This window comes from Cervus elaphus, chromosome 11, assembly GCF_910594005.1.
Source record: "Cervus elaphus chromosome 11, mCerEla1.1, whole genome shotgun sequence".
Taxonomy (NCBI): Eukaryota; Metazoa; Chordata; class Mammalia; order Artiodactyla; family Cervidae; genus Cervus; species Cervus elaphus.
Window position 1 is genome coordinate 4,599,523 of NC_057825.1, and position 27,457 is coordinate 4,626,979.

The following is a 27,457-nucleotide window of genomic DNA, read 5'->3' on the forward strand; positions in this document are numbered from 1 at the left end:
CCCTTTGCTGCCTTAGTTTCCTTCTGTGTAAAATGGGGAGAGTGGTCCATACCTTAGAAGACTGTTAGATTAAATAAGTTCACACAGGGAAAGTGCTTAGAACAGTGCCTGATACCTAATAAATGCTCCCAAAAAATGGGGAAAAAAAGAATGTACATATTCTGTGATCCAGCAATTGTACTTCTAGGACCTAAAGGGAAAATAAAATAACTGTAAAAGAATGGCAGATTTATAATATGAAACCTAGAAATGAGTGTTCCTAATAGGAAATTCACTGTATTATGGTATATTCCTCGAATCAAATATTGTTCAGTCTCTAAGTCATGTCCAGCTTTTTGTGACCCCATGGACTGCAGCATGCCAAGCTTCCCTGACCTTCACTACCTCCCAGAGTTTGCTCAAAACTCCTGTCCATTGAGAATGGAACATTAGGCACTAATTAAAAGTGATAGATTTGGTTAACGTAAAAGGTGAACAGTATTATCATCTAAAATACGGAATGAAGTACTTTCTATATTTCATTCAGAAAGATACGTATATTTTCTTAATTTTGTTACCAGTAAAAGAAAGAAAACTGTGTAAATACAGAGGCATTGAAAGGTATAGGAGGAATGAAACTGGAAGTGCTGACAGCGCTTCTCTCCAGGCAGTGGGATTGTTGAGTTTTGGGGCTAGAACTCTCGACCTGCAAGTGCCCGAAAATCAGGCTCAGGTAGACCAAAGGGATTTGGGAACTCTCAAGACTGAAAGTCCAGAGGGAGAAGATGGGTCCAGTTACTCAGCATCCTCAAAACATGTGTTCTTGCTGATTCTAGGCTCTCCCTTCTCCAGAGTCCACTTTGTCTTCAGTCCACACAAGGGGGCCCCCTTTTGCCCCAAGGATGCCTTCGTGGAGCCCCATGTTATAGCATTCTTATTATTTAAATAGAGGGTGCCATTCAGAGAGGAGAACAACAGCTGTTGCTCAAATCCTGGCTTTTGTTCCCAGCACCCAGATTAGAGCTTGTGCCCAACTCTGAGCTGTCACTGCAGCCCGGAAAACAGGATGGTCTTCAGCCCACCTGGGTCCTTGCTGGAGCTCAGCACGCCTATGTGACTGAAAGGGTAAATGCCCCAGCGGAAAACCAGGGTTGCAATATAGCAGAAGAGGTGAATGGACTCAGAGAAAGCAACCCACACATGCAGGCGTGTGGGTAATTACCTGTGCTGTGGATTTGACCCGAGAAACTTGGGCACTTTGTGAAAGTTTAGTTTTTTAATTTTTTCTCATCCCTAGTTCCATGCCCCTCCACCCCCCCCCCAAAAAAAATCTTACTTTTGCCAAACACCCTTTTTACATACAAAGATTCAGAAAGCTGGAAGACAGAGATGGGACGGCTAGACTGTATTTGTCAAACACAGGTCTGAGAGGAGAGAAAAGGGAAAACCCTGAGTTTGGTTTGAATGTGTAGACTTTGTAGGATCGACAGGGACCATTTGAGGAGACCCCAGTCTACAGCATGGAGAGAAGAGAAGAAAAAGCCACACTAGAGAGATGGGTTGGTATGTTAACTCCATCAGGGTGAAAGTTGGAGCCATGAAATGAACAAGCCCATTTAGAGCAAGGAAAAGGGCAGGAGAGGAAACTGGTACTACTCTGAGGAGTAGACTCAGAAAGTGAACAGAGGTAAAGAAAGAAAAATTACCTAACACAAGACATTGGAACAAATAAAACTTTTAATAGCCTTGACTGCATTTATTTGCCTTCTTGACCCTGTTCTTGGCCACTGAGCACTTTCAATAAGCAGGACTTTTAGCTGTTTATCTTAATTTGTAGACTTCAGTGTCTAACAAAGAGGTCCAGGACCACAGCACAAAGGAGGTAAACAATGAGTGTCGTTGTCAGAGCATGGCGTCTGTTCTCCTCGGAACACTACTTTCAGTTCAACAAACATCATCGACCATTTGTGATGTGAGCCAGGTACTGTTAGGAGCTAAAGATGCAAGAGGGGACAATACAGACTTGGGGCCTGTTTTCCTGGAGGCCGCACAATCTAGCACTTCCTGAACACGTTTTCAAATTCCCCTCCTGAAATTCACGCCACAATTATAATTCTTCAACCTCATCGAATAATCCATTGATCCATCTGCCCACTCCTAGCCTATCCAGGGCTTCATCATGACAATCCCTCCCTTCTGAACAAGACCTGGGTGAGTCCTTCCATCTGCCTCCTACTTGCACCACAAGAGCCAAGTATTCCTAGAAGAAAATCACACAACTGAGCTGGTTGAATGATTGTAAACCTTAAAAGGACCCAATGTTATCAGCAACACTCTGATAGGCTTGCTGTTCTTTGACCCGCATCAGCTATTCTATATATTCAACTATCCCACATCCCTTTTCTGTTCTTTCCATGGTTCACTGAGAAAATTGAAGCCATTCTCCATTAACTCCCTCTCCCCTACACCAACCAGTCAACTGTGCCTTCATCTATATTCATTCCTCCTACTGCAAGCTGAGTCTCTCTACCTGAGCCCTTCAGTCTGTCTCCTTTATCTTAGAGATTTTGAACCTTTGCTGATCTTCTAAATTGTCAGTCTCATCATCTATTCTGGAGGAGAAGCAGATGACATCGGATGAGATGGCTGAATGGCATCACTGACTCAATGGACATGAGTTTGAGCGTACTCCGGGAGATGGTGAAGGACAGGGAAGCCTGGCATGCTGCAGTCCCTGGGATGGCAAAGAGTTGCACATGACTTGATGACTGAATACACCTATTCTGGATCCTTCAAGCCACCTTTGATTCTACGTATACAGAATCAAATAGCACTTTCTGCTACACTCCTCCCACTGCCCTCAACTTCTAATTGTTTGTGTTCTGGGAGGCTTTGGGGGGCTCTTCACATTCTCCCAGTGCCTTGAAATAACATCTATAGGCTGACGGCTCCAAAATGTGTAGTTAGAGGTCAGATTCTCCCACAAACCCCAAGCTACAAAATTTATCTGCCTACCTGCCATCTCCACTTAAGCATCTTGCACCTCACTTTGACATGTTACAAACAGCTTTTTAGTTGTCTACACACACCTCAGCGTCTCACCCGCCCCCAGACTTTCTGATTGCTGCTGGCGTTGTCACTGTTTACTCCACTGCTCCAGTCAGGAACCTAGGAGTCATCCGTCCTTGCTGTGTGCACCTTCCCCCAGTACCTCCACAGTCGGTCCATTAGAAGCCCCATCAATTCTGCCTCCAAACGCTCACCTGCACCTGAGGTGTGCCTCCACCAGCTACCATAATCTTAGGCATCACCCTCTTTGTACGAAATATACTGACCTCCCTGCATTCACTATTGGTCCTTTTTCAAGCTAGACTCCCCACAGCTGCAAAATTGGTCATGTCATCCCTCTGTTTAGAACCTTTGAAATGATTTCTCACTGCACTTTTGGATATGTTCAAACTCTATGTCGTTGTCTACAAGGGTTCTGCACAATCTTATCTTTCCAGGCCCCTGTTCCCCTCGCTCCACAAAAAAATAAATAAAAATTTAAGGAAACTCATCAGTACAATTCACCATGTTAATGAAGAATAAAAACTACATGTGGGGCCAGAAAATAAGGAAATTGCACTTGATAAATTCCAGATCCAACCAATAAGAATAGAAGGCAACTACCTCAAACTGGTAAAGGTTATCTACAAAATCCTGCAGCCAACATTATTTCTAAAGGCAACACACTGAAATGTTTCACTTTGAGATAAAGGGAAGGATTCCTACACTCAACTCTTCTCAGCCTTAGCCAATCAGTACTGTCAGGGAAGGAAAGGAAGTGAAAGCTACATGAATTGGAAATGATGGTCTAAAACGGCCATTATCCAAGGATGATTTGAGTGTGAACTCAGGAAATCTGAAAGACTCTATAAAGGATGTACTGGAATTAATGTGTTAAGCAAAGTTACTAGAGACAAGTTCAATATATAAAAATCAATTCCATCTCTATACCAGTGATAAACAAAATTTTAAATTTTATGTAAATATTAAATTCCTATGCTGCCATAAAAAAAATCATCCCAAGGTTCGTGGCCTAAAACCACACAAATTATTATCTTACTGTCCTGTGGGTCAGAAGTCTTGTACAGGTGTAATGAGGCTGAGATCAGGATGTCAGCAGGACTGATTTCTCGTCTGGAGGCTCTTGGAGGGGGTCTGGCTCCTGCTCCTCTGGCTCGTTCAAAGAATACAGTTCTTGGTGGTGGTGGAGCTGTTCCCCTGCTGGCTGTAAGCTAAAGGCTTAGACCGTGAGCACAGCCCCCAGGGAGGCAGTGTGGTGTGCTGGTCACTCACAGGGCCCGGACAGCTACCGTTACTGGCTATGTAGGTGCGAGATACGAATGAGTCACGCCTCCCTTCCCTCACTGTAGGAGGGGACCTGTCTTACAGAAGCTTAGGACTCAGTGAGAGCTAGTGTTGTCAATGCTTTCATTATTAACAATCTAGGCCCACATCCAGCGTATGGCCACATTTTGCAGTCATCTCCTCTCCCAAAGTCCACACTCCCAGAAAGTGAAGAAAGTGAAAGTCGCCCAGTCGTATCTGATTCTTTGCGACCCCATGGGCTATATAGTCCATGGAATTCTCCAGGCCAGAATACTGGAGTGGGAAGCCTTTCCCTTCTCCAGGCGATCTTCCCAACCCAGGGATCGAACCCAGGCCTCCCTCATTGCAGGCGGATTCTTTACCAACTGAGCCACAAGCGAAGCCCAAGAATACTGGAATGGGTAGCCTATCTCTTCTCCAGCAGATCCTCCCGACTCAGGAATCCAACTGGGGTCTCCTGCCTCACAGGTGGATTCTTTACCAACTGAGCAACAGGGAAGCTTCCACACTCCCAGTCCCCACCCTTTTTCCCTAGCAGCTCTCGCACACAGCATCCTTCCTGTCTCCCTGATTCTCCAGGTGCTGTTTCCTTTACCGGGAATATCCTCCCCACCTCATTTGCTTACCAAATTCTGAAGCATCCTCCAAAGCTCAGGTATCAGGACTTCCCTGCTGGTCCAGTGATGAAGACTGCCAATGTAGGGGACACAAGTTCAATCCCTGGTCCAGGAAGATGCCACATGCCTCAGAACATCTAAGACCATGTGCCACAACTCTTGAACCCCAGTGCTGCAACTACTGAAGCCTGAGTGCCTACTGCCCACGCTCCACAAGAAAAGCCACTACAATGAGAAGCCTGTGCCACACAATGAAGAGTAACCCCTGCTCGCTGCAACTAGAGAAAGCTGGCGAGCAACAGTGAAGATCCAGCACAACCAAAATAAAATAATAATTAATTAAAAAAAAATAATACAAGCACATCCTCTATGAAAAATTTTTTAGAAGCTATAAAATAGGGAAATCTAAATTATTGGGGGGAAAAGTTAGAGACTGTTGAATCTCGCTGAGGTACAATTCTAAAACTCTTCATGCATATAAACTCTACCTGGCTTGGGACCAACCTCAGATAAAGAAGAGCCATAATAACCTCAGATATGCAGATGACACCACCCTTATGGCAGAAAGGGAAGAAGAACTAAAGAGCCTCTTGATGAAAGTGAAAGAGGAGAGTGAAAAAGTTGGCTTAAAGCTCAACATTCAGAAAACTAAGATTACGGCATCCTGTCCCATCACTTCATGGCAAATAGATGGGGAAACAGTGGAAACAGTAGCTGACTTTATTTTTCTGGGCTCCAAAATCACTGCATATGGTGATTGCAGCCATGAAATTAAACGACGCTTACTCCTTGGAAGGAAAGTTACGACCAACCTAGACAGCATATTAAAAAGCAGAGACATTACTTTGCCAACAGAGGTTCGTTTGTCAAGGCTATAGTTTATCCAGTAGTCATGTATGGATGTGAGAGTTGGACTATAAAGAAAGCTGAGCGCCGAAGAATTGATGCTTTTGAACTGTGGTGTTGGAGAAGACTCTTGAGAGTCCCTTGGACTGCAAGGAGATCCAACCAGTCCATCCTAAAGGAGATCAGTCCTGGGTGTTCATTGGAAGGACTGATGTTGAAGCTGAAACTCCAATCCTTTGGCCATCTGATGCGAAGAACTGACTCATTGGAAAAGCCCCTGATGCTGGGAAAGACTGAGGGCAGGAGGAGAAGGGGACGACAGAGGATGAGATGGTTGGATGGCATCACTGACTCGATGGACATGGGTTTGGGTGGACTCCGGGAGTTGGTGATAGAAAAGGAGGCTTGGTGTACTGCAGTTCATGGGGTCGTAAAGAGTCGGACATGACTGAGCGACTGAACTGAAACTGATAATCTACATACACGTACCTACTCAGGTGCATTAAACCTCAACAGCTTCCATGAAGGAATTTACTTTTTAAAAATTAACTTATTTTCATCTTTGGTTGTGCTGGGTCTTCTTGCGGTGTGTGGCCTCCCATTTCAGTGGCTTCTCTTGTTGAGGAGCCCAGGCTCTAGGCACACGGGCTCAGCAGTTATGGCACACAGGCTTAGTTGCTCCACAGAATGAGGAATCTTCCTTGACCAGTAATTGAACGTGCGTCCCCTGAATCGGCAGGCAGATTCTCATCCTCTGTACCACCAGGGAAGTCTGAGAATTTATTTTCTTTTGAACTTTTTGTATTGGAGTATGGCCAATTAACAATATTGTGATAGTTTCAGGTGGGCAGCGAAGGGGAAGAATTTACTTTTAAGAGGAGAAATTATGTACTTTAAAGTCATATGTAGGAGAAGGCAATGGCACCCCACTCCAGTACTTTTGCCTGGAAAATCCCATGGATGGAGGAGCCTGGTAGGCTGTAGTCCATAGGGTCGCTAAGAGTCAGACATAACTGAGCAACTTCACTTTCACTTTTCACTTTCATGCATTGAAGAAGGAAATGGCAACCCACTCCAGTGTTCTTGCCTGGAGAATCCCAGGGATGGCGGAACCTGGTGGGCTGCCATCTATGGGGTCGCACAGAGTTGGAAGGACGGACGCGACTTAGCAACAGCAGCAAAGTCATATGTATTTGTATTCATACCAACAGTCCTGCAGTATTATAAACCCACCATGAAAGCAACAATGTTCTGATTCAATACTTAAAATCATATTTTTAGAATGAAAACTATCAAGAGAGTAACATGTAACTTCAACAAAAGTATGATTTTTATTGTATTACAGGCCACTAGCTTGACTTGGCAAAATTTTGTAACTTTATTTGTACTTCCAAAAGTCCTTATTTAGTACATTGTCCCTATGAGCTGGATGGGCTTCCCTGGTGGCTCAGGAGTAAAGAAACTGCCTGCCAATACAGGAGATTCAGGTTCGATCCCTGGGTCGGGAAGATCCCCTGGAGAAGGAAATGGCAACCCACTTCAGTATTTTCGCCTGGGAAGTCCCATGAACGGGGGAGCCTGGTGGGCTACAGTTCCTGGGGTCACAAGAGTCAGACACAACTTAGTGACTAAGCCACCACACCACCACTGGGGGCTGGATACGTCAGCTGAAAAAGCAAAGTCATTACCTGGGTTTTGTAGCACTGCAAACTTATACCGAAGGATGGCTGTTCTCATCTTTCAGCATCTCACATTTTCTTAGCTTAAAAAATTGTGTGTCAAAACCATGCTTTCGTGATTTCTAACATATGGTATATCAGGCTGTTGGAATATAATTATTTTTAGACTTGTGACCATAAAAGACCTTTTTTACATGAAGAACTGCACATTATTTGAAATTACCCAAATGATGTCTTGATTTGAGGCACAAATCCTAGGTCCTTATAGCTTTTAGTAATATGGTGCCACTGTGAGAAGAGGGGTGGGGAGAAAAATGATTAATATAAAGTAATTATTAAGTGAATTTCACCACAGTTTATATTTATGGGAAATCTTTATATTGGATGCCAAAGGGCAGGTGCAATCTGGAAAACAATCTAGCAAATATATTTTGTTACATGTTTTGTATCAGATAATTATCAACCACTACAAACTCTGTGTCTCAGATGCTAAAGAATCAGTCTGCCAATGCAGGAGATTCGGGTTTGATCCCTGAGCTGGGAAGATCCCCTGGAGTAGGTAATGGCAACCCACTCCAGTATTCTTGCCTGGAGAATTCCATGGATAGAGGAGCCTGGCGGGCTACAGTTCATGAGGTTGAAGAGTTGGACAAGACTGAAGTGACTCAGCATGCACACACAACTGAAAAATCAACCCTTCTGAGATCTATAAGAGAGGGGGAAATAAGGGCAATATGCCACCTGAAAGACTAGAGAGACAGAGGCAAATACAAAGAACAACAATTTACCTGAGCAGAAATCCACAAATGAAAACTGCCATGGGAACCAGTGCTACTTAAGAAAATCTAAACTACAATTGAGGCTTCCCTGGTGGCTCAGGGACTTTCCTGGTGACCCAGTTGGTAAAGAATCCGCCTGCAATGCAGGAGACCCTTGTTCAGTCCCTAGGTCAGGAAGATCCGGTAGAGAAGGGATAGGCTACCCACTCCAGTATTCTGGTGGCTCAGCTGGTGAAGAATCCGCCTGCAATGCGGGAGACCTGGGTTTGATCCCTCGGTTGGGAAGATCCCCTGGAGAAAAACGTCTACCCACTCCAGTGTTCTGGCCTGGAGAATTCCATGGACTATGCATGGGGCCGCAGAGTAGGACACGACTGAGCGATTTCCACTTCCACTGGTGGCTCAGAGGGTAAAAAAATCTGCCTGCAGTGCAGGAGATCCAGGTTAGTGTGGACAACTCGGAGGGTTAAAAACTCTAGGAGCGCTGACTCACAGAGAGCGCCCCACCCCCACCCCCCCGCCAATTTTATGAGTTTTACCTCCAGGAGTTTGATGAGGTTCCCACAGTACCAAAGAAAATTCTGCTTGTTCTTCCAGCAGGAAGAGAAGAAGAAATACACTTAGAGCATTCTGTTCTCAACAAAACCAACCTAGCAGGCAGAGTATTGTCAGAGCCTAACTGACCTGGGGGAAGGGAAAGACCCAACTCCTGCAGTTCTAGCCATCCACTCCAACCTAAACAGGGAGGGGGGGAAAAAAAAAAAAAAAACTTGTGGAAAAAAAAAGGAAAACACTTGTGAAGTTCACAGTTCAGTGGCAGATCAGTAAAAGATTTGGACCTAACCCCAGGACTATACAACAATGCCTCCTGCCACACCTCACCACCATTTACTAAAAACCTATTTACAACAGTTCTTTTAACATAGTACATTCTGTCCCACTATCAAGAACAATTTACAGGGAGGTCCCTGGTCCAGTGGTGAGAACTCTGCTCTTCCACTGCAATGGGCACGAATTCAATTCTGATTGGGGAGCTAAGATCGCTCATGTCCCCCTCTGCAGCCAAAAAAATAACAAAACCAACAAACAACAACAACAAAACCCCAAGGCATACCATGAGGTGAAACCACAATTTGAAGAGACAGAGCAAGCATTAGACCTAGACATGGGAGGGTTTTCAGACCAGGAAGATAAGCACTATAATTACTATGCTGAGAGCTCTAATGGATAAAGCAGACAGCATGCAAAAAATGATACACAAGTAAGCAGAGACTTGGAAATCCTAAGAGAAAACCAAAAAAAAAAAGAAGAAGAAGAGGACAGCGAAGAAGCTAGAGATAAAATACATTGTAACAGACATAAATGCCTCTAATTGGCTTACTGGATTTCCCTGATGGCTCAGCAGGTGAAGAATTTGCCCTTAAGAGTTTGATCCCTGGGTTGGGAGGATCCCCTGGAAAAGGAAATGGCACCCACTCCAGTATTATTGCCTGAAAAATCCCATGGATAGAGGAGGCTGATGGGCTACAGTCCATGGGGTTACAAAGAATCGGACATGACTGAGCGACTAAGCACGCAAGCAATGGGGCTTACTAGTAGGCTAGACATGACTGAGAAAAGAATCTGAGCTTGAGGATATCTCAGGACAAACTACCAAAGCTAAAAGCAAAAGGAACAAAGACTGAAAAACAAAACAGTGAGTCCAAGGACTGAGGGACAACCACAAAAGCTGTAACATAGGCATACTAGGAGTACAAGAAGAAAGAAAAGGATGGAAGAAATATTTGAAACAGAAGTAACAGAGAATTTTCCCAAGTTAATGTCAGACACCAAATTGCAGGCCCAGGCAGCTTAGAGACCACCAAGTAGGATAAAATGTCCCCAAACTACAACTAGGCATGTGCATGTGTGTGTGCATGTGTGTGTGCGTGTGCTCAGTCGTGTCTGACTCTTTGGGACCCCACAGACTGTAGCCTGCCAGGCTCCTCTTCCATGGGATTTTTCGGGCAAGAATTCTGGAGTGGTTGCCATTTCCTCCTCCAAGGGATTCTTCCCGACCCAGGGATTGAACCTGAGTCTCCTGCATCTCCTGCATTGGCAGGCGAATTCCTTACCACTACAACTAGGTAAGGGAGGCCCCACAACTACAGCTACAACTACAACTGGGAAGCCCTACAACTAGGCAGAGCATGTTCAAGTTGCAGAAAAACAAAGATAAACTCCTGAAAGGAGACAAATGAAACACTTAATTCGCTGTGTCCTACTTAAAGTGAGAAACTCAAAGCTCTCCCATTCAGATAAGGTACAAGGCAAGGATGTCCACTGTCACCACTTCTTTGCAGCATCATTCCGGAAGTCCTTGCTAATGCATTAAGGACAGAAAGGAAAATAAAATGTGAATAGACTGTGAAGGGAGAAATAAAACTGACTTGTTCAGTTCAGTTCAGTAGCTCAGTTGTGTCCGACTCTTTGCGACCCTACAAACTGCAGCACGCCAGGCCTCCCTGTCCATCACCAACTCCCAGAGTTCACCCAAACCCATGTCCATTGAGTCGGTGATGCCAACCAACCATCTCATCCTCTTCCCTTTCTCCTCCTGCCCTCAATCTTTCCTAGCACCAGGGGCTTTTCCAATGAGTCAGCTCTTCGCATCAGGTGGCCAAAGGATTGGAGTTTCAGCTTCAACATTAGCCCTTCCAATGAATGTTCAGGTCTGATTTCCTTTAGAATGGACTGGTTAACTTTTTTAGACAGGTGAAATTATAATCTATGTAGAAAATCCAAAGTAATTGAAAAAAAAAAAACCGAATAAGCGATTTTAGCAAGGTAATAGCATGTAGGTTAATTAATTATTGACATTATTGACTGAGGTATTTTTGCAGAAACCAATCCCTATGGCCTGTGATTTGTTATGTAAGTGAATATTGAAACATCTCTGATAAATAATGTTCAAGGTAAAAAAAGATGTATTAATATATCTCTGGTCAATAATGTGTTAGTATACAAAAGTCAACTGCTTTCCTATATACCACCAATGAAAACATGGAATTTGAATTATAAATACAACAGCATTTACATTGTTCATGTTTAGTCACTAAGTCGTGTCCAACTCTTTTGCGACCCTGTGGACTGTAGCCCACCAGATTCCTCTGTCCATGGGATTATCCAGGCAAGAATACCGGAGTGGGTTGCTATTTCTTTCTCCAGGGGGTCACCCCGACCCAGGGATCGAACCTGTGTCACCCGCATTGCAGGCAGATTCTTTACCACTGGGTCACCAGGGAAGCTCAGTATTTACATAAGCACCCCCCAAATGAAATGCTTACATACGAATCTAACAAAACATGTGCAAGATTAATACAAAGACAACTACGAAACTTTGACAAGACATATCAAAGAAGAACAAAATAAATGGAGAGACATTCCATTTTCATGGACAGGAAGACTCATAGTATCAAGGTGTCTGTTCTCACCTTAAGCTATGGAATCAAGCCACAAAATAATTTTCTGGCTATTGACAAACTGACTGTAAAGTTTACATGGAGAATGAAAAGACCCAGAGTAGCCAACTCAATATTGAAGGAGAAGAACAAAGTCAGAAGACTGATGTTACCCAACTTCAAGACTTATAAAGCTATTCAAGACAGTGTGGTATTGGTGAAAGAACAGACAAGTAGATCTATGGAATAGAATATAGAGCCCAGTTGCAGATCCCTGTAGATGATATGACCCCAGTCTACTGATCACTGATAAAGTCAAAATAATTTCTTCTGCAAATGATGCTGGAACAACTGGACAACCACATCCATTAAAGAAACGATGAAGATAGACACACCTTATACCCTTAACAAAAATGAACTAAAAATGGATCAGAGATATAAATGTAAAATGCCAGAACTATGAGACTCCTGGTGATAACATAGGAGAAAACCTAGATGACCTTGGGTGTGCCTATACTTTGTAGATACAACACCAAAGTCAGGATCCAGGAAGAAAATAATTGATAAGCTAGATTTTATTAAAATTAGAAACTTGTGTTTTGTGAAAGATAATTTCAAGATAATCAGAAGAGAAGCTACAGACTTAGACAAATATTTGCAAAATAGATACCTTACAAAGGACTGTTATCCAAAACATACAAAGAACTCATGACACTCAACATTAAGAAAACAAACAACCCAACAACCCAAAACATACAAAGAACACTTAAAACTTAACATTAAGAAAACAAACTACACTTCACCGAAATAGATTTATGGCCTGTAAATTAGTATATGAAGAAATGTCCCATATCATGTCTTCAAAAAAATACAAATTAAAATAATAATGAGATACTCTTATATACCTATAAGAGTGGCCAAAATCTGGAACACTGACAGCACCAAATGGTACTGCTACTTTGGAAAACCATTTGGTGGTTTCTCATAAAATTAAATATACTTTTACAGTTGGATCCAGCAACGGTGCCCTAGATATTTATCCAAATGAACCGAAAACTTATATTTACATAAAAACCTGCACATGGATGTCTACAGCAGCTTTATTCATAATTGCCTAAACTTGGAAGCAACCAAAATGCCCTTCAGTGGGTGAATGGATAACTAAACTATGGAAGATGCAGACAACAGAATATTAATCAGTGCTAAAAAGAAATGAAAGTGAAAGTTGCTGAGTTGTGTCTGACTCTTTGGAACCCTATGGACTATACAGTCCATGGAATTCTCCAGGCCAGAATACTGGAGTGGGTAGCCTTTCCTTTCTCCAGGGGAGCTTCCCAACCCAGGAATCAAACCAAGGTCTCCACATCGCAGGCGGATTCTTTACCAGCTGAGCCACAAGAGAAGCCCTCAAAAAAGAAATGAGCTATGAAGCCATGAAATGGTGCAAAGGAACCTGAAATGCATGCTATTAAGTGAAAGAAGCCAATCAGAAAGGGCTACATACTGTGTGACTCCAATGCTGAAGGCAAAACTATGGAGACAGTAAAAGGATGAGTGGTTGCCAGGGGTGAGACTAGGCAGGGATGAACAGGCAGTGCACAGAGGATTCTTAGGGCAGTGAAAGTGCTCTTGACATGGTAAGGACTGATACATGTCACTATACATTTGTCCAAATCCATAGAATGCACATATCAGGAGTAAATCCTAACGTAAACAATGGACTCTGGGTGTCATGACATGTCAATGTAGGCTCATCACTTGTAATAAATGTACTACATACACTGAGGGGGGATGTTGATAATGGGGGATGCTATACTTATGAGGGAGGGTATGCGTGGGTCCTTAGTCACTAACTCATGTCTGACGCTTTGCGACCTCATGGACTATAGCCCACCAGGCTCCTCTGTCCGTGGGATTTTCCAGGCAAGAATACTGGAGTAGTGGATTGCCATTTCCACCTCCAAGGAATCTTCCTGACCCAGGGATTGAACCTGTGTCTTCTGCATCTTCTGCACTGGCAGGTAGATTCTTTACCATTAGCCACCTGAGAAGCCCATGGCGGGTAGGGCAACAAGTGAAATTTTCAGAAATTTCTGTACCTTCCTCTGAATTTTGCTGTGAACCTAAAACTGCTGAAAAAATAAAGTCCCTTTTAACCTTATGGTCAAAGGGCTCATGCAGTCAATTCAAAAGAAGATACACTAATTCTCAATCTTTAGGTGAAAAGACATTCTGCCTCATTAGTTTTTAGGGAAATACAAATGAGGCACACCCTTTAACCCACTGGTATGACTGAAATGTTAAAGATTCACAATAGGAATAGTATTGACAAGATTTTGGAGCAAATGGAAATCTTATACTTTGCTTATAGTAATTTAAGGTGGTAAAATCACCTTGGAAAATGGATTGTAATTTCTCAGTGTTAAAGACACACCTACTCTGTACTTAAGCAATTTCTCCCCTGCATATTTATCCAAGTTAAATGAAAACGTGGGCTTCCCAGATGGTTCAGTGGTAAAGTATCCGCCTGCCAAGGCATGAGACATAGGTTTGACCCCTGGGTCAGGGAGATCCCCTGGAAAAGGAAATGGCAACCCACTCCAGTATTCTTGCCTGGGAAACCCCATGGACAGAGGAAGCTGGTGGGTTACAGTCCATGGGGTCACAAAGCAGCTGGGTACAACTTAGTAATTAAAAAACAACCACAGAAATGAAAACATATGTCAATTTAAAAACTTCTAATGTTCATAACAGTGTTATTAATAATAGTGGAAAACATGAAACTATCCAATACCCATCATTAGATGACTAAAAACAACCAAATTGTGGTGTATTCATTGAATGACATCCTTCTTTGCAATAAAAATGAATTCCTGATACATGCAACAACATTTGGAAACAGCACACACTTCATTTTGAACAAAATCAGATGGTTAAAAGAGTACATTATTCCATCAACAGAGCTCTAGAATAGTCTAAAATGAATCTATGGTGACAGATATGTTAATAGAAATTAGATTAATCATTGGGTGAATGGCAAGATTTACTGCCAAGTATCCCAAGGGCAATTTTCTGGCAGGAAGAAACTGTTTTATATTTTGATTAGAGATGGTTACAGGATATTACAGAGTTGCTAAAATTCCTCAATCATACACCTAAAATGTGTATTTATTGTGTATAATTGTATATAAAGTTGACAAAAAATCATGGAATATGAGGCAAAATTGAAGGTAAATGATGAAATCAATAGAAATTATTATGACAGTTTAGTAATTCATTAAGAACAGATCAATTTCAAACAGAAATAATGAGTAACATGTTGTAACTGGATTGCTGTTAATCCAAACGATGAGTTATGAGTCAAATGATCAAACTGGAAAAAATACTGAAATTTTGACATAAAATACTGACATATAAAATTCACAATACATATCTAAAAATGAGAAAATCTCTAACAACCTAGTAGTAGTAATGTGTTATCTGTTCCAAGTATTTAGTGTCAATCATTACAGCAGAAACTTTTATGTGCTCTGAATTTTTAAAGATTGTATATGAAAAAAGGCTTGATAGAAAATTTTTTAAACTTGATAATCCTAAAAGTTTGCATATTATCAAATGAAATATTAACTTGAAACTTTTATAAACTCAATAACATTTTATCAACCTTACTAGAAAAAAGACCAAATTATTTTGTGTTCTCTATGTAATAAATAATCCTCATTAACCTCATGAACCTCATTACTGAGGTTAAAGGATATGAAGTCCAAATACACAACTTTTAGTAAATTGTTTGCAGCTTACATGTTTGTCTCTCAAAAATTTTAATATCTGCGGGTTTTGTCCATTTAAAAATTTGTAGTTTGTGGCATTCATTTCACATAAATATTAAAGACACACCCTTTAAGTTGTGTAGACTTTGGGCTCTACAACTCCTGAACATACCTTGGATCAATGGGTCTCTGAGTGTAAAAAGCAAATTTGAGGGAGACTGCCTTCAGTCTAACTTTATAAAGTTTAAAAACATTCAAAACTTAATATAGTTACAGATTAAAGACAACTGTGATAAAATGATAAGGAAATGCCCACAGTGGGCTCAGAGGCAGGATGACTTTATGACTTTAGAGGGGGCGGTAGGCACTTTTTGCCTTCATGGGCACTTTTCTCCTTAAAAATACCAAAAATCGCATTTTAGGACTGTGTTGGTATAAAGACAGATGGTAACTATTAATAGGTTTTCCTCAACCTAAAATTTCACTTGTTTTCTGATTCTACAAGAAGTTAAAACACTTTCTCATGTGTCCCTAGCCCAAGCTTACAATGTGTAATGGAGAAGCCCCTCCCCTCAGTGTTCATTGTAATACTCCGTTTCTTACACCATGGTGAGCAGTTATAGCATTTTATACAACCATCCTTTCATGTCTAGTTTAATAGAAACGTATGTAATGCATCGTGCAAGGATACAAATGAAAATGGTTATCTTAGGTACATAGAAATTCAGGTGATTTTTTACTATCTTGTCTCTCTCTTTCAAAAATCAGTTTTTTTTTCAATAGCAAGCAGGATCCCTATTTTTCAGAAGTACTAATATTAATTTTTAAAGGATATACACACACAACTTATAGCACAATATATAATTCGTGACTTTCCTATTTAACTACTAGATTTTACTTTGGCTAACACCGTCCAAGAGACAGAAGAAAACCGAGAAAGGAAGAATTAACGGTCAATACCTTGCGCAGGGACGGTTAAAATTTACATAACGGGCACCGGGCTTTCCGATAAGCCACACCCCTTCTGGAATGTTCACCAGGACCCTATCCCCGCTTCACCCACTGCCCCTTCTCATTCTGCGGGTTGAGTTCTCCGGGGTAAGGTCATCGCTGGCCCGCTTCTCCGGATTGGGCCCGCCTCGGCCTCTGCTTTGCTTCTCCGGACTGGGCGTGTCTTGGCCTCTGCTTTCCTTTAGAGCCTTGATCAGAACTAGTAATTATTTTTTTGTGTGTGTCACCTTCTCAGCTAGTGGTGGCGCCTTGTCGTCGTCGTCGTCATCGTCAAAGTCAGTCAGTAGTAGCGTCAAGAAAAGGTTAGGCTTTCCAGGTGGTTGTACTGTTTTCATCTGTATTATTTCTTCTCTTTGCAGTATCTTTTTTTTTTTTTTTTTACAAAAGTATATATCTATTTCCCACGAATTACGTGTTGTTTACACACTATCCTATTTTAGGTCTTAAATCTAAAGAGAAAAAAAAAAATTGCTTCGCAACTCATAACAGGCTCTATTGAAACTCGTGAGGCGTCGAAGAGAGAAGAAACAGAACCGAACAGAAAAGGCAGGAGGGTAGGCGTACAGGGGGCCCAGGGTGGGCGTCAGGCGCGGCTACTACCGGCAGAAATCCTTGGCCAGGCCGCGGTCGACGCTAGGCCGCAAACTTGCCTCAAGGGCCCCAGGGGCCTCTGCCCCTCCCTCCCCCTCCTGCCCCTGCCTCCGCCTCCCTCCTTCCCCTGCCCCTCCCTCCGCAAGACACTCCTGATTGGCCAGACCCTAGCCCGGAAGTGGCGCCACGCCGGGCTTCCCGGCCTCTTGGCTGAGCCCGGGTGCTCCTCTACCTCACGCCCCGCCCCTCGGGGGGCATCAAAACAAGAGAGCGGCGGCTGGGGCGGGGCCTGCGGACGGCCGACGCCGCGCAGGGGGCGGGGCCTGTGCTCGCGGCGCCCGCTGGTTGGCTGATGGGGTGCGGGCTGAGGCGCTTAGGGTTGCGCGGCCGCGCTTCCGCCCTCGGCCGACTGTTGAGCCGAGGCATGGAGGCGGGTTAGCCACCGGGGTGAGGCCGAGCGGGGGGTGAGGAGAACGGCGGGCCCGAGGCTGCAGGCCCGGCGGGCCCGAGTGCGCGCGCGGCTGGTGAGTGCCGGGCCGCGTGGAGTAACCGTCGCGGCGCGTGAGGCACGGGCGGGTGGGGGAGGGGCGGCGCGAGCTTGGCCGCGTCCTTCAGCAGAGTTGAGGCGCGCGAAGCGGGAGCATCTCCGCCGCGTTCGCTGGACCACCCTCCTGTGCTTCTCGCGCCCCGGGGCCCCGGGCGTTGGGACCCCCGTCCTCTCCTTTCACGTCGTCTACACTGCGGTCCCGTGTGAGCGGTTCTGGGTCTGGGCACTGCGTAATTAGGTGGGATTGATTGGGGGGGGTCTCACTGTGGAAAGTTTCTGTGCTTTCGACGCCCCCTACTTTCTCCTGATGGGGTCCGTGACTTTGGAGAGAGTGCCACTCCCGAGTGGCCACCTGAGTCCTCCTGCCCCACCTGAAGGAGATGTATCGCTGACAGCCAGCCACAAGGGGCTTTGCCGCCTTCCCCACTTCCCGGGAGCGACAATGTACCAAGACCCTGAAGGAACCGTCACGAGTCTCCAAGGATCGGTTTGCCATTTAAAGCTACAGAGATGAGTTACTTACTGACGGTCCTAGGGCTGAACTCGCTTACATTTGCTAATTGGGGTTTTTCGACAGTGGCTCACTCTGTCCCCTGTGTGGGGACGAGGTCTCCCGTGAAACTACTCCCCCCTGTGGAGTCAGAATGGCAGTAGACCCACAGGCAAGTTGTCTAATCTCTGAGCCCCGAGCTTTTTCATCAAATGGTTACATTCCGCTCTGTAAGTATTGATGTGAAACTCAGATGAGAGTATATAAACCACTTCCTAGTTTTGTTTTGCCTTTTCAGAAATGTTCTTTGCGGAGCCAGAGTCTGGGTGTATATGAATGCAGATCCTCACCCATTCCCAAATAAATCCAGGCATCTCAACTGAGAGGATCACTTCTCCGTAGGCCATCACCTCAGGTAATTTGTTTTTTTAAGATTTATGTATTTTTGACTGTGCTGGGTCTTAGTTGCTGTGGGCATTCTCTAGTTGCGGTGTGTGGGCTTCTCACTGAGGTGGCTTCTCTTGTGGAGCATGGTTTCTAGAGCAGAGTTCAGTAGTTGCCCCAGGGCATGTGGGATTTTCCTAGACCAGGGATGGAACCTATGGCTCCTGCATTGGCAGGTGATTTCTTAACCACTGGACCACCAGGAACTACCCCAGGTAATTGTTAAATTAACATTTAAGACATTTTTTTTTTTCAGTCACTTAATATGTGCCCAGCACTGAAGTAAAGTATATACAAAAGAGATCTTTGCCCCCTAAAAGACTCAAAATTTTTGAGGATGGAGCATGTATGTGGGAAACATCTGATAGTAAACATCTTAGCCTGACAAGGTGAATGTAGTGATAGAAACTGTATAGAGTCCTGAGAGGACCGAGAAGAAAGTCAAACTGGAAAGGGAGGGGCTGAGTTAGACTCCTAGCCCCCAGGCATGGTGATGCTCAGAGATGAATTGCACATAGGTAGATCTCAAATCTGGCTTTTTATCACTGCTGGAATTGTTTTAGATTGAACCTGAACTTTATCAGTGGTATCTCACCATCTGCTTTTTTCTACCAAGTTCATTTGGTGAGTCATGCATATTCAGGTTTAAGATCCAGGCAAAGGTCTGAAGGGTAGGTGTTAAAGGCAGAAGAGCTCCCATAAATGCAGGTAATGCCAGATACCAGGAGGCATTTTAGGAAGAGCAAGTGAGGGGGAAATGGCAAGAGATGATGCTGAAGCCAGCTCTTGCAGGGACTGGTGTGGTGAGCTCAGAAGTTACTGCCCAGATGTAGAGAAGTCATCTGTGCTTTCAAAGTCCAGTTTTTGGTTTGGCCTTTGGCAGCATTTTTGGGAAGAATTGATGGTGGATCAAACAAGAGGCAGATCATTTATGTTTTCTTATGGAATCTAGGCAAATAGTGAAAATGTATTAAGGCAGTGGCAGTCTCACAGTTAAGTGCAGATGTAATCAAGGTGGTAGACACTGTGGAACTTGTAGAGATGGGTCTAAGGGAAGAGAGAATACAATTAACAGGTTACTGGTTTGAAAACTGAATGCATGGTAATACCATGGATATAGAGCATACAGGATAGATCACAGATTTAAGGGAAGGACTTTGTTCTGTTCTGGTCCTGTTTACTCTGACGCACCAGTCAGGTGAGTAGAGATTTTTTTATATGGTTAGATATTGAGTAGAGTCGGCCTTCAATATCTTCAGGTTTCACATATGTGAATACAGAGAGCCAGCTGTGTTCATTGTGCTACACTGTTTTATGTGGGGAGTTGAGCATCTGCAGATTTTGGTATCCATGGTGGGGTTTTATCTTCTGGAACCAATTGCAAGTACTGAGGGACAGCTGTATATCTTTCTGGAATTCTAGGCTAGGCTATCATTGAGTAGCTGAAACATAGGTAAGCATTGCACTGAGTTTACATACATTCTTAGTCTTTGGGAAGCTTCAGTATAAGTAGTTATGGGTTGAATTAAGTCACTTAGAAAGAGGATACTGAATGAAGAGGATAGAGCCCTGAGGACAAACCTTTGGACATTTTGATATTAGGAGGGGGAAAAGGAACCAGATGGTTCTGGAGATTGGGTAGAGGAAGTGAAAGGAGAATTGTATATTAGCTATGGATTAAATGTTAGCACTTTCACGTTTTGGAGTCCAGTAAAGAACCAACTGGATTTGATATTACAGAGATTATTAGGGACTTTTGTGAAAACATTCAGTGAAACGTAAGATACAACCCAGAGTGCAAAGGAACTAATAAATTATTTTTTCAAGGGTTAGTTTCTTAGTGGACTCAGTGCTTTCACTGCTGCAGCCTGGGTTCAGTCCCTTAGTTCAGTTTTGGGGAACTAAGATCCCACAAGCCACTTGGCCCGGCTGAGGGGGGAAAAGTAAATGAAAGCAATTGCAAAGAAGTTTTTGATAATTAAAATTTCCAAGAAGTGGGACTTCCCTGGTGGTCCAGTGGTTAGGACTCTGCCTTCTAATGCAGGGGGCACTGATTTGATACCTGGTGGGGGAGCTAGGTTCCCACATGCTGTGTGGTGCAGCCAATAAATAAATTAAAAAATTCCAAGAAGTTTTAGCTAGGAAGGGTAGAAGAAAGTGATTGTTATATGAAGTTTCTGGCCAACTATTATTGAGAAATGGTAGCCCTGGCTAAGTTAGTGGAAAGTAACAGTTACATCTCTGGTGAAGCATCCTCTGTGATCATCAAATCAGCTCTCTCTTTAATGCACAGGAGCAGCTCTGATTTCTGCAGCTTGAGGATTCCCAGGACACTCGCATTTGTGGTTCAGTAATGGTTCCCAGCAGTAAAAACGCTGATGAAATTAACAAAACCGCCTTCCAGAAGAAGTGAGTTGTGCAAAAACTTGCAAGGTTCATAGCTATCTACCAACAGTTTTCCCTTTAAAGAAAAAATCACAATATACTTATTATACCCTGTTCACATTTTTTGGGCTTAACTATCAGGCCAATGATGATTTTGTTTTAAGGACATAACAACACCCATTTATGACCTTTTGAGAGGAGCTGTGGAAACGGATGTTTCTGTTATTGATGGGCTCTATAGCACTGTTCTGTGTTCTGAATTCCATTCTTACCTGTTGTATGGCAGTAACTTCCATCTACTTTGAGAAAATTTATAGTTTTGCTTTCTGGAATCTGGGAGTAGGCTAACTCTTTGAATGAGTTGAATAAAAATCAAACTCCATAATTTTTTTTCCTTTGGCAGCACATGTGGGATCTTACATGTACCCCCTGCCTTGGAAGTGTGGAGTCTTAAGCACTGGACTTCAAGGGAGGTCCCTCCATACTTTTCTTAATGAAAAGTTTCTTTTGCTAATAGTGAGGGACAGGGAAGACTGGCATGCTGCATTCTGGGGGGTTGCAAGGTGTCGCACATGACGGAGTGACTGAACAGCTGTTGATAGTTATTAAAGTATACAACATTTTATTTATTTGTATTTCATTTCAGTCGCTCCATCGGGTCTGACTCTTTGTGTGTGTGTGTCTGACACTTTGCGACCCCATGAACCGCAGCACACCAGGCCTCCCTGTCCATCACAAACTCCCGGAGTCCACCCAAACCCATGTCCATCGAGTCGGTGATGCCATCCAACCATCTCATCCTCTGTCATCCCCTTCTCCTGCCCTCAGTCTTTCTCAGCATCAGGGTCTTTTCCAGTGAGTCAGCTCTTCGCGTCAGGTGGCCAAAGGATTGGAGTTTCAGCTTCAACATCAGTCCTTCCAATGAACACCCAGGACTGATCTCCTTCAGGATGGACTGGTTGGATCTCCTTGCAGTCCAAGGGACTCTCAAGAGTCTTCTCCAACACCACAGTTCAAAAGCATCAATTCTTCTGAGCTCAGCTTTCTTTAATAGTCCAATTCTCACATCCATACATGACCACTGGAAAAACCATAGCCTTGACAAGACGGACCTTTTTTGGCAAAGTAATGTCTCTGCTTTTTAATATACTGTCTAGGTTGGTCATAACTTTCCTTCCAGGAAGTAAGCGTCTTTTAATTTCATGGCTTCAGTTACCATCTGCAGTGATTTTGGAGCCCAGAAAAATAAAGTCGGCCACTGTTTCCCCATCTATTTGCCATGAAGTGATGGGACAAGATGCCATGATCTTAGTTTTCTGAATGTTGAGCTTTAAGCCAACTTTTTCACTCTCCTCTTTCACTTTCATCAAGAGGCTCTTTAGTTCTTCACTTTCTGCCATAAGGGTGGTGTCATCTGCATTCTGAGGTTATTGATATTTTCCCCGGCAATCTTGATTCCAGCTTGTACTTCCTCCAGCCCAGCGTTTCTCGTGATGTACTCTGCAGATAAGTTTAATAAGCAGGGTGACAATATACAGCCTTGACATACTCCTTTTCCTATTTGGAACCAGTCTGTAGTTCCATGTCCAGTTCTAACTGTTGCTTCCTGACCTGCATACAGGTTTCTCAAGAGGCAGGTCAGGTGGTCTGGTATGCCCATCTCTTTCAGAATTTTCCAAGTTTATTGTGATCCACACAGTCAAAGGCTTTGGCATAGTCAAGAAAGCAGAAATAGATGTTTTTCTGGAACTTTCTTGCTTTTTCCATGATCCAGCGGATGTTGGCAATTTGATCTCTGGTTCCTCTGCCTTTTCTAAAACCAGCTTGAAGAGCTGGAAATTCACAGTTCACATAATGCTGAAGCCTGGCTTGGTGAATTTTGAGCATTACTTTACTAGCGTGTGAGATGAGTGCAGTTGTGCGATAGTTTGAGCGTTTTTTGGCATTGCCTTTCTTTGGGATTGGGATGAAAACTGACCTTTTCCAGTCCTGTGGCCATTGCTGAGTTTTCCATATTTGCTGGCATATTGAGTGCAGCACTTTCACAGCGTCATCTTTCAGAATTTGAAATAGCTCCATCACCTTCACTAGCTTTGTTCGTGGTGAAGCTTCCTAAGGCCTAGTTGACTTCACATTCCAGGATGTCTGGCTCTAGGTGAGTGATCACACCATCGTGATTATCTGGGTTGTGAAGATCTTTTTTTGTATGGTTCTTCTGTGTATTCTTGCCACCTCTTCTTAATATCTCTGCTTCTGTTAGGTCCCTACCATTTCTGTCCTTTGTTGAGCCCATCTTTGTATGAAATGTTCCTTTGGTATCTAATTTTCTTGAAGAGATCTCTAGTCTTTCCCATTCTATTGTTTTCCTCTATTTGTTTGCTTTGATTGCCGAGGAAGGCTTCCTTATCTCTCCTTGCTATTCTTTGGAACTCTGCATTCAGTTGGGTATATCTTTGCTTTTTCCTCTGTTTTTCGCTTCCCGTCTTTTCACAGCTAAATGTAAGGTCTCCTCAGACAGCCATTTTGCTTTTTTGCATTTCTTTTTCTTGGGTATGGTCTTGATTCCTGTCAATGTACAATGTCCTGGTACAATGTCATGAACCTCCATCCATGGTTCATCAGGCACTCTGTCTATCAGATCTAGTCTCTTAAATCTGTTTCTCACTTCCACTGTATAGTCCTAAGGGATTTGATTTAGGTCATACTGAATGGTCTAGTGGTTTTCTCCACTTTTCAATTTCAGTCTGAATTTGGCAATAAGGAGTTCATGATCCAAGCCACAGTCAGCTCCCAGTCTTGTTTTTGCTGACTGTATAGAGCTTCTCCATCTTTGGCTGCAAAGAATAGGATCAATCTGATTTCGGTGTAGACAATCTGGTGATGTCCATGTGTAGAGTCTTGTGTTGTTGGAAGAGGGTGTTTGCTATGACCAGTGCGTTCTCTTGGCAGAACTCTATTAGCCTTTGCCCTGCTTCATTCCGTACTCCAAGGCCAAATTTGCCTGTTACTCCAGGTGTTAATTGACTTCCTACTTTTTGCATCCCAGTCCCCTATAATGAAAAGGACATCTCTCTTGTATTTCAGTACGTTCATTTTTTCAAAGTTTCAGTTGACTGCAGTCCATTACCTGCTCAAGTCAAGCTTGAAGCAGTTGATGTTTGAGAAATCTCTGCTAAGTTTTGTTTTCTGTTTCCACACACTATAGAAAATGAAACTTAATAAATTAGATTACATCAACAGAAAAAACCCAGCTTGTGCAGACTTCCTGGTGTTATAGTACTGTTTTTTCAGGTATAAGAAGTTTTTTGAAATTTATATTCTGCAGAGACATAGTGACATAGTGTCCATCATATTACTCAGTATTCCCTTGTTTGCAGCACCCTTAAAAAATGTTATTGAGTTAGAAGTAGTGTCAAGAAAGGGCAAGACTCTTAAGTCTAACTCACATATTTTTGGTTTTTCAGATGAGGCCTGTGTAACTCATGTTATCTTTTTGCTCTGCTTTTCAGGAAGCTCCTAAATTAGGACTTAGTGCAATTTTTTCTAAATAAGCTTTGATTTCTCTCTCTAAATCTCCTTTTAAAATGTCCTTTTCTGTATGTACTTTAATGTTGAAAGCTGCCCTAAATTCTTTTCAGAAGCATGAAAAAAATATGCAGTTAATATTAATTTAAAAATTCAGTTCACAAGGCATGCATGTTTTTGATGATAACAGAAGTTATAAGATTTGTCAAGATGTGATTGACCTCCCATTAGCAGAGTTTATTCATTCTGAATTTTAGGGTGATATGCATTTAAAAATTTCACACATTCAGGTTTCTGTCCCCAAATATGCAGTGCCTTGGATCATATTAACCTTTTGTTGTCCGTTCTCCCTCTCTGAAAGGAAACTTTTTAGGCATTTCTTTCCTATGAATTTCCTATAGATTTTAATATCACCACTATATTACATATTACATACATACATATTATACTCTTTATGTATATCTGTGCTGTATACATAAAAAGTGGGACTTTTTTTGTTTCCCACTAGTTTTCATCTCCTTGAGGATGTTGTCCCTCCTGATGAGAATGAATGGGTTAAGTTCATCCAGTGAGGAAATGAATTTCATTGGGTTTACAGATGGGTTTGTAACTTTTCCCCCATTAGGCTGATACTTTACATTCATTAGATAGTTAAGATCAAGGTTTCAAGATCAAGTTTGTTGGGTAATTTCCTGGCCCAGTTCCCAATAAAACATAAAACATTTTCATAGTATAAAACACTTGGTTTGATTTCCCTTGGGTGTGGTTTTCTTTTTTGTTGTCAAAGACAGCTCATAGCTGTTGGGATATTGCCTTGTTTGATGTTTTTCTTGGGAATAGACTGGGGCTGTGGTTTTGGGGCAGCATAATGCAGAGTTGAAGTTCCTGCCTCATCACACTATGTCAGGGGTTACCAACATGGCTTAGCACCGGTGATATTAATCTTGATGACTTGGTTAAGGTTTTGTTTGCCAGGTGTCTCCACTGTATGTGTGATTTTCACTTTTCATTGAAAGTGTTTCACCAAGTCCAGCCTTGACTCAAGATAAGACTAAGCTCCACTTCCTGGAATAGGGAATATCTATATATATTATTTGCAGTTCTTTTATAAGGAAAATTTGTCTCTTTCTCCACATTTGTTTATTCATTCATTTGTATCAGTATAGATTCATGTATATTTGTACTGGCTTATAATCCAATAGTAGGTTATTTTGTTACTCAAAATTCTTTCAGCTTTGGCCATGGGACCTCTTTCAAGTTGGTGGCTAATATGTCCCTTTGACATGCCCCCATCCATCTGTGTTTTGGGCACTTTATTTCTGTTGCTACAAGATGCCCCAGACTCACTTATATTTTCCTGCCCCAGCCTTTTGTTTCAGTGCAAAACATGTGCTTTCTGTTCAGCCGTAGTATACTGCTTACTGACAGTGAACTTTCTCTTTGCTTTTATATGCATTTAGTGGCATCTTAGCTTGCTTTTACTACATCTCATTAGAATTGGAGATCTCTTTGGATTTGGCTTCCACCCTGTTTGCTTATCCTCTGCTTCATGCCATCTGTAGTTCTGATAAACTTGACTCTGTTTTCCTTCAAGCCTTTGACATATTTGGTTCTTGGGATTTCCTCTCGTTTTCAGGTACCATCTTGCTACTTTGTTCTCTTTGAGACTGCTAGGATTTGGGAAATTAATTTTATCTTAACTCTTTTTACTTGAGTTTGGATGGTGGAGGCTCTGATGATATACAATCCAAAACTGGAAACTATCAAAAACTAAAAGTATGAAACTCAGTAGTAATAGGTTTGTAGCTGTTGTATTTGTAGCCATTATAGTTTATACTAAATTGGTGAGCAGTGAGTGATGGGCAGCAATTTATACATGCATGTGCAAATTCATATATGTACTTTATAACCAATAGAAAAAATTCTTCTTTTTATGAAGTTTTGTTATTGGTCTGGACTAATATTTATGGATTTTTTAGGTTTCCAGGAATTTCTGGAAGATGGCCTCAGGGAATGTGAAAGATTTCCTGAACTTTTCACTTGACTCCAGTATATGATTTAGAACACTCCAAAGTCTGTACTTTATTTATTTTTGGCTGTGCTGGGTCTCAGTTGCTGCTTGGGCTTTTCTCTAGTTGTGGTGAGTAGGGGCTATTCTTCATTGCAGTGCTCAAGCTTCTCATCATGATGTCTTCTCTTGTTGCAGTGTACAGGCTGTAGGGCACTTGGGCACAGTAGTTGTGGCTCCCAGGTTCTAGAGCACAGGCTCAATAGTTGTGGTACACAGGCTTAGTTGCTCCAAGGCATGTGGAATCTTCCTAGACCAGGGATCAAACCTGTGTCTTCTGCATTGGCAGGTGGATTCTTCACCATTGAACCACCAGGGAAGCCCTCCAAAGTCTGTATTTTGAGAACATTGATAATTCTGTTTCTGTATATTTTCCATTCGTACTGAGTAGTTAGTTTTGAGCCTTCTTTATAGCACAGCTGTATGTCACCTTATGATGTTTGTTACTAACTGCTTTCATTGCATTATTTTTCATGTGTCACAGATACAGTTTTTACAAGTTGTCTCAGATTGAGTTTAACCAGGGATTGGTAAGCTGGCCAGCAGAATGTTCTAGATGTGATGGAGGCACATTTTAAGTTGAAGACAGGATCATTAGTAGGAAGTGTACCCATTCTCCACCAGAATAGTCCTGAAGTGTTATGTGATATTTTCCTTTAATCTTTCAGTGTTGTCTTTTCTGGGTACAGGTGCAGAATGAGTACATGTTGTTGGTGTACCCCAGGTGGTACTTCCACCACTGACTTCCTGCAACGCTATGCATCCAAGACCCGCTCCAGTGAATTTCAGACAGCTGATGAAGACCTCTGCTACTGCTTGGAGTGTGTGGCTGAGTATCACAAAGCAAGGGACGAATTGCCATTCTTACATGAGGTAACGTGTATGAAATGGGTGGTTTTTACCTGAGCTTGA

General features: G+C 42.6%; 1 protein-coding gene across 2 annotated transcripts in view; it reads left to right on the forward strand.

The window, feature by feature from the left end:
* The first annotated feature begins 17,445 nt into the window (after positions 1-17,445).
* SETX (senataxin) overlaps positions 17,446-27,457 on the forward strand; it is an 80,899-nt gene continuing 70,887 nt past the window's right edge. Inside the window, exons 1-4 of one of the 2 annotated variants that reach the window (XM_043916539.1) lie at positions 17,446-17,610; positions 18,422-18,538; positions 20,861-20,976; positions 27,235-27,418. In XM_043916539.1, coding sequence (XP_043772474.1) covers positions 20,921-20,976; positions 27,235-27,418 — 240 coding nt within the window. In that variant the 5' untranslated portion in view covers positions 17,446-17,610; positions 18,422-18,538; positions 20,861-20,920. The remainder of the gene's footprint in view (positions 17,611-18,421; positions 18,539-20,860; positions 20,977-27,234; positions 27,419-27,457) is intronic. The other variant, XM_043916540.1, reaches the window with a different exon arrangement.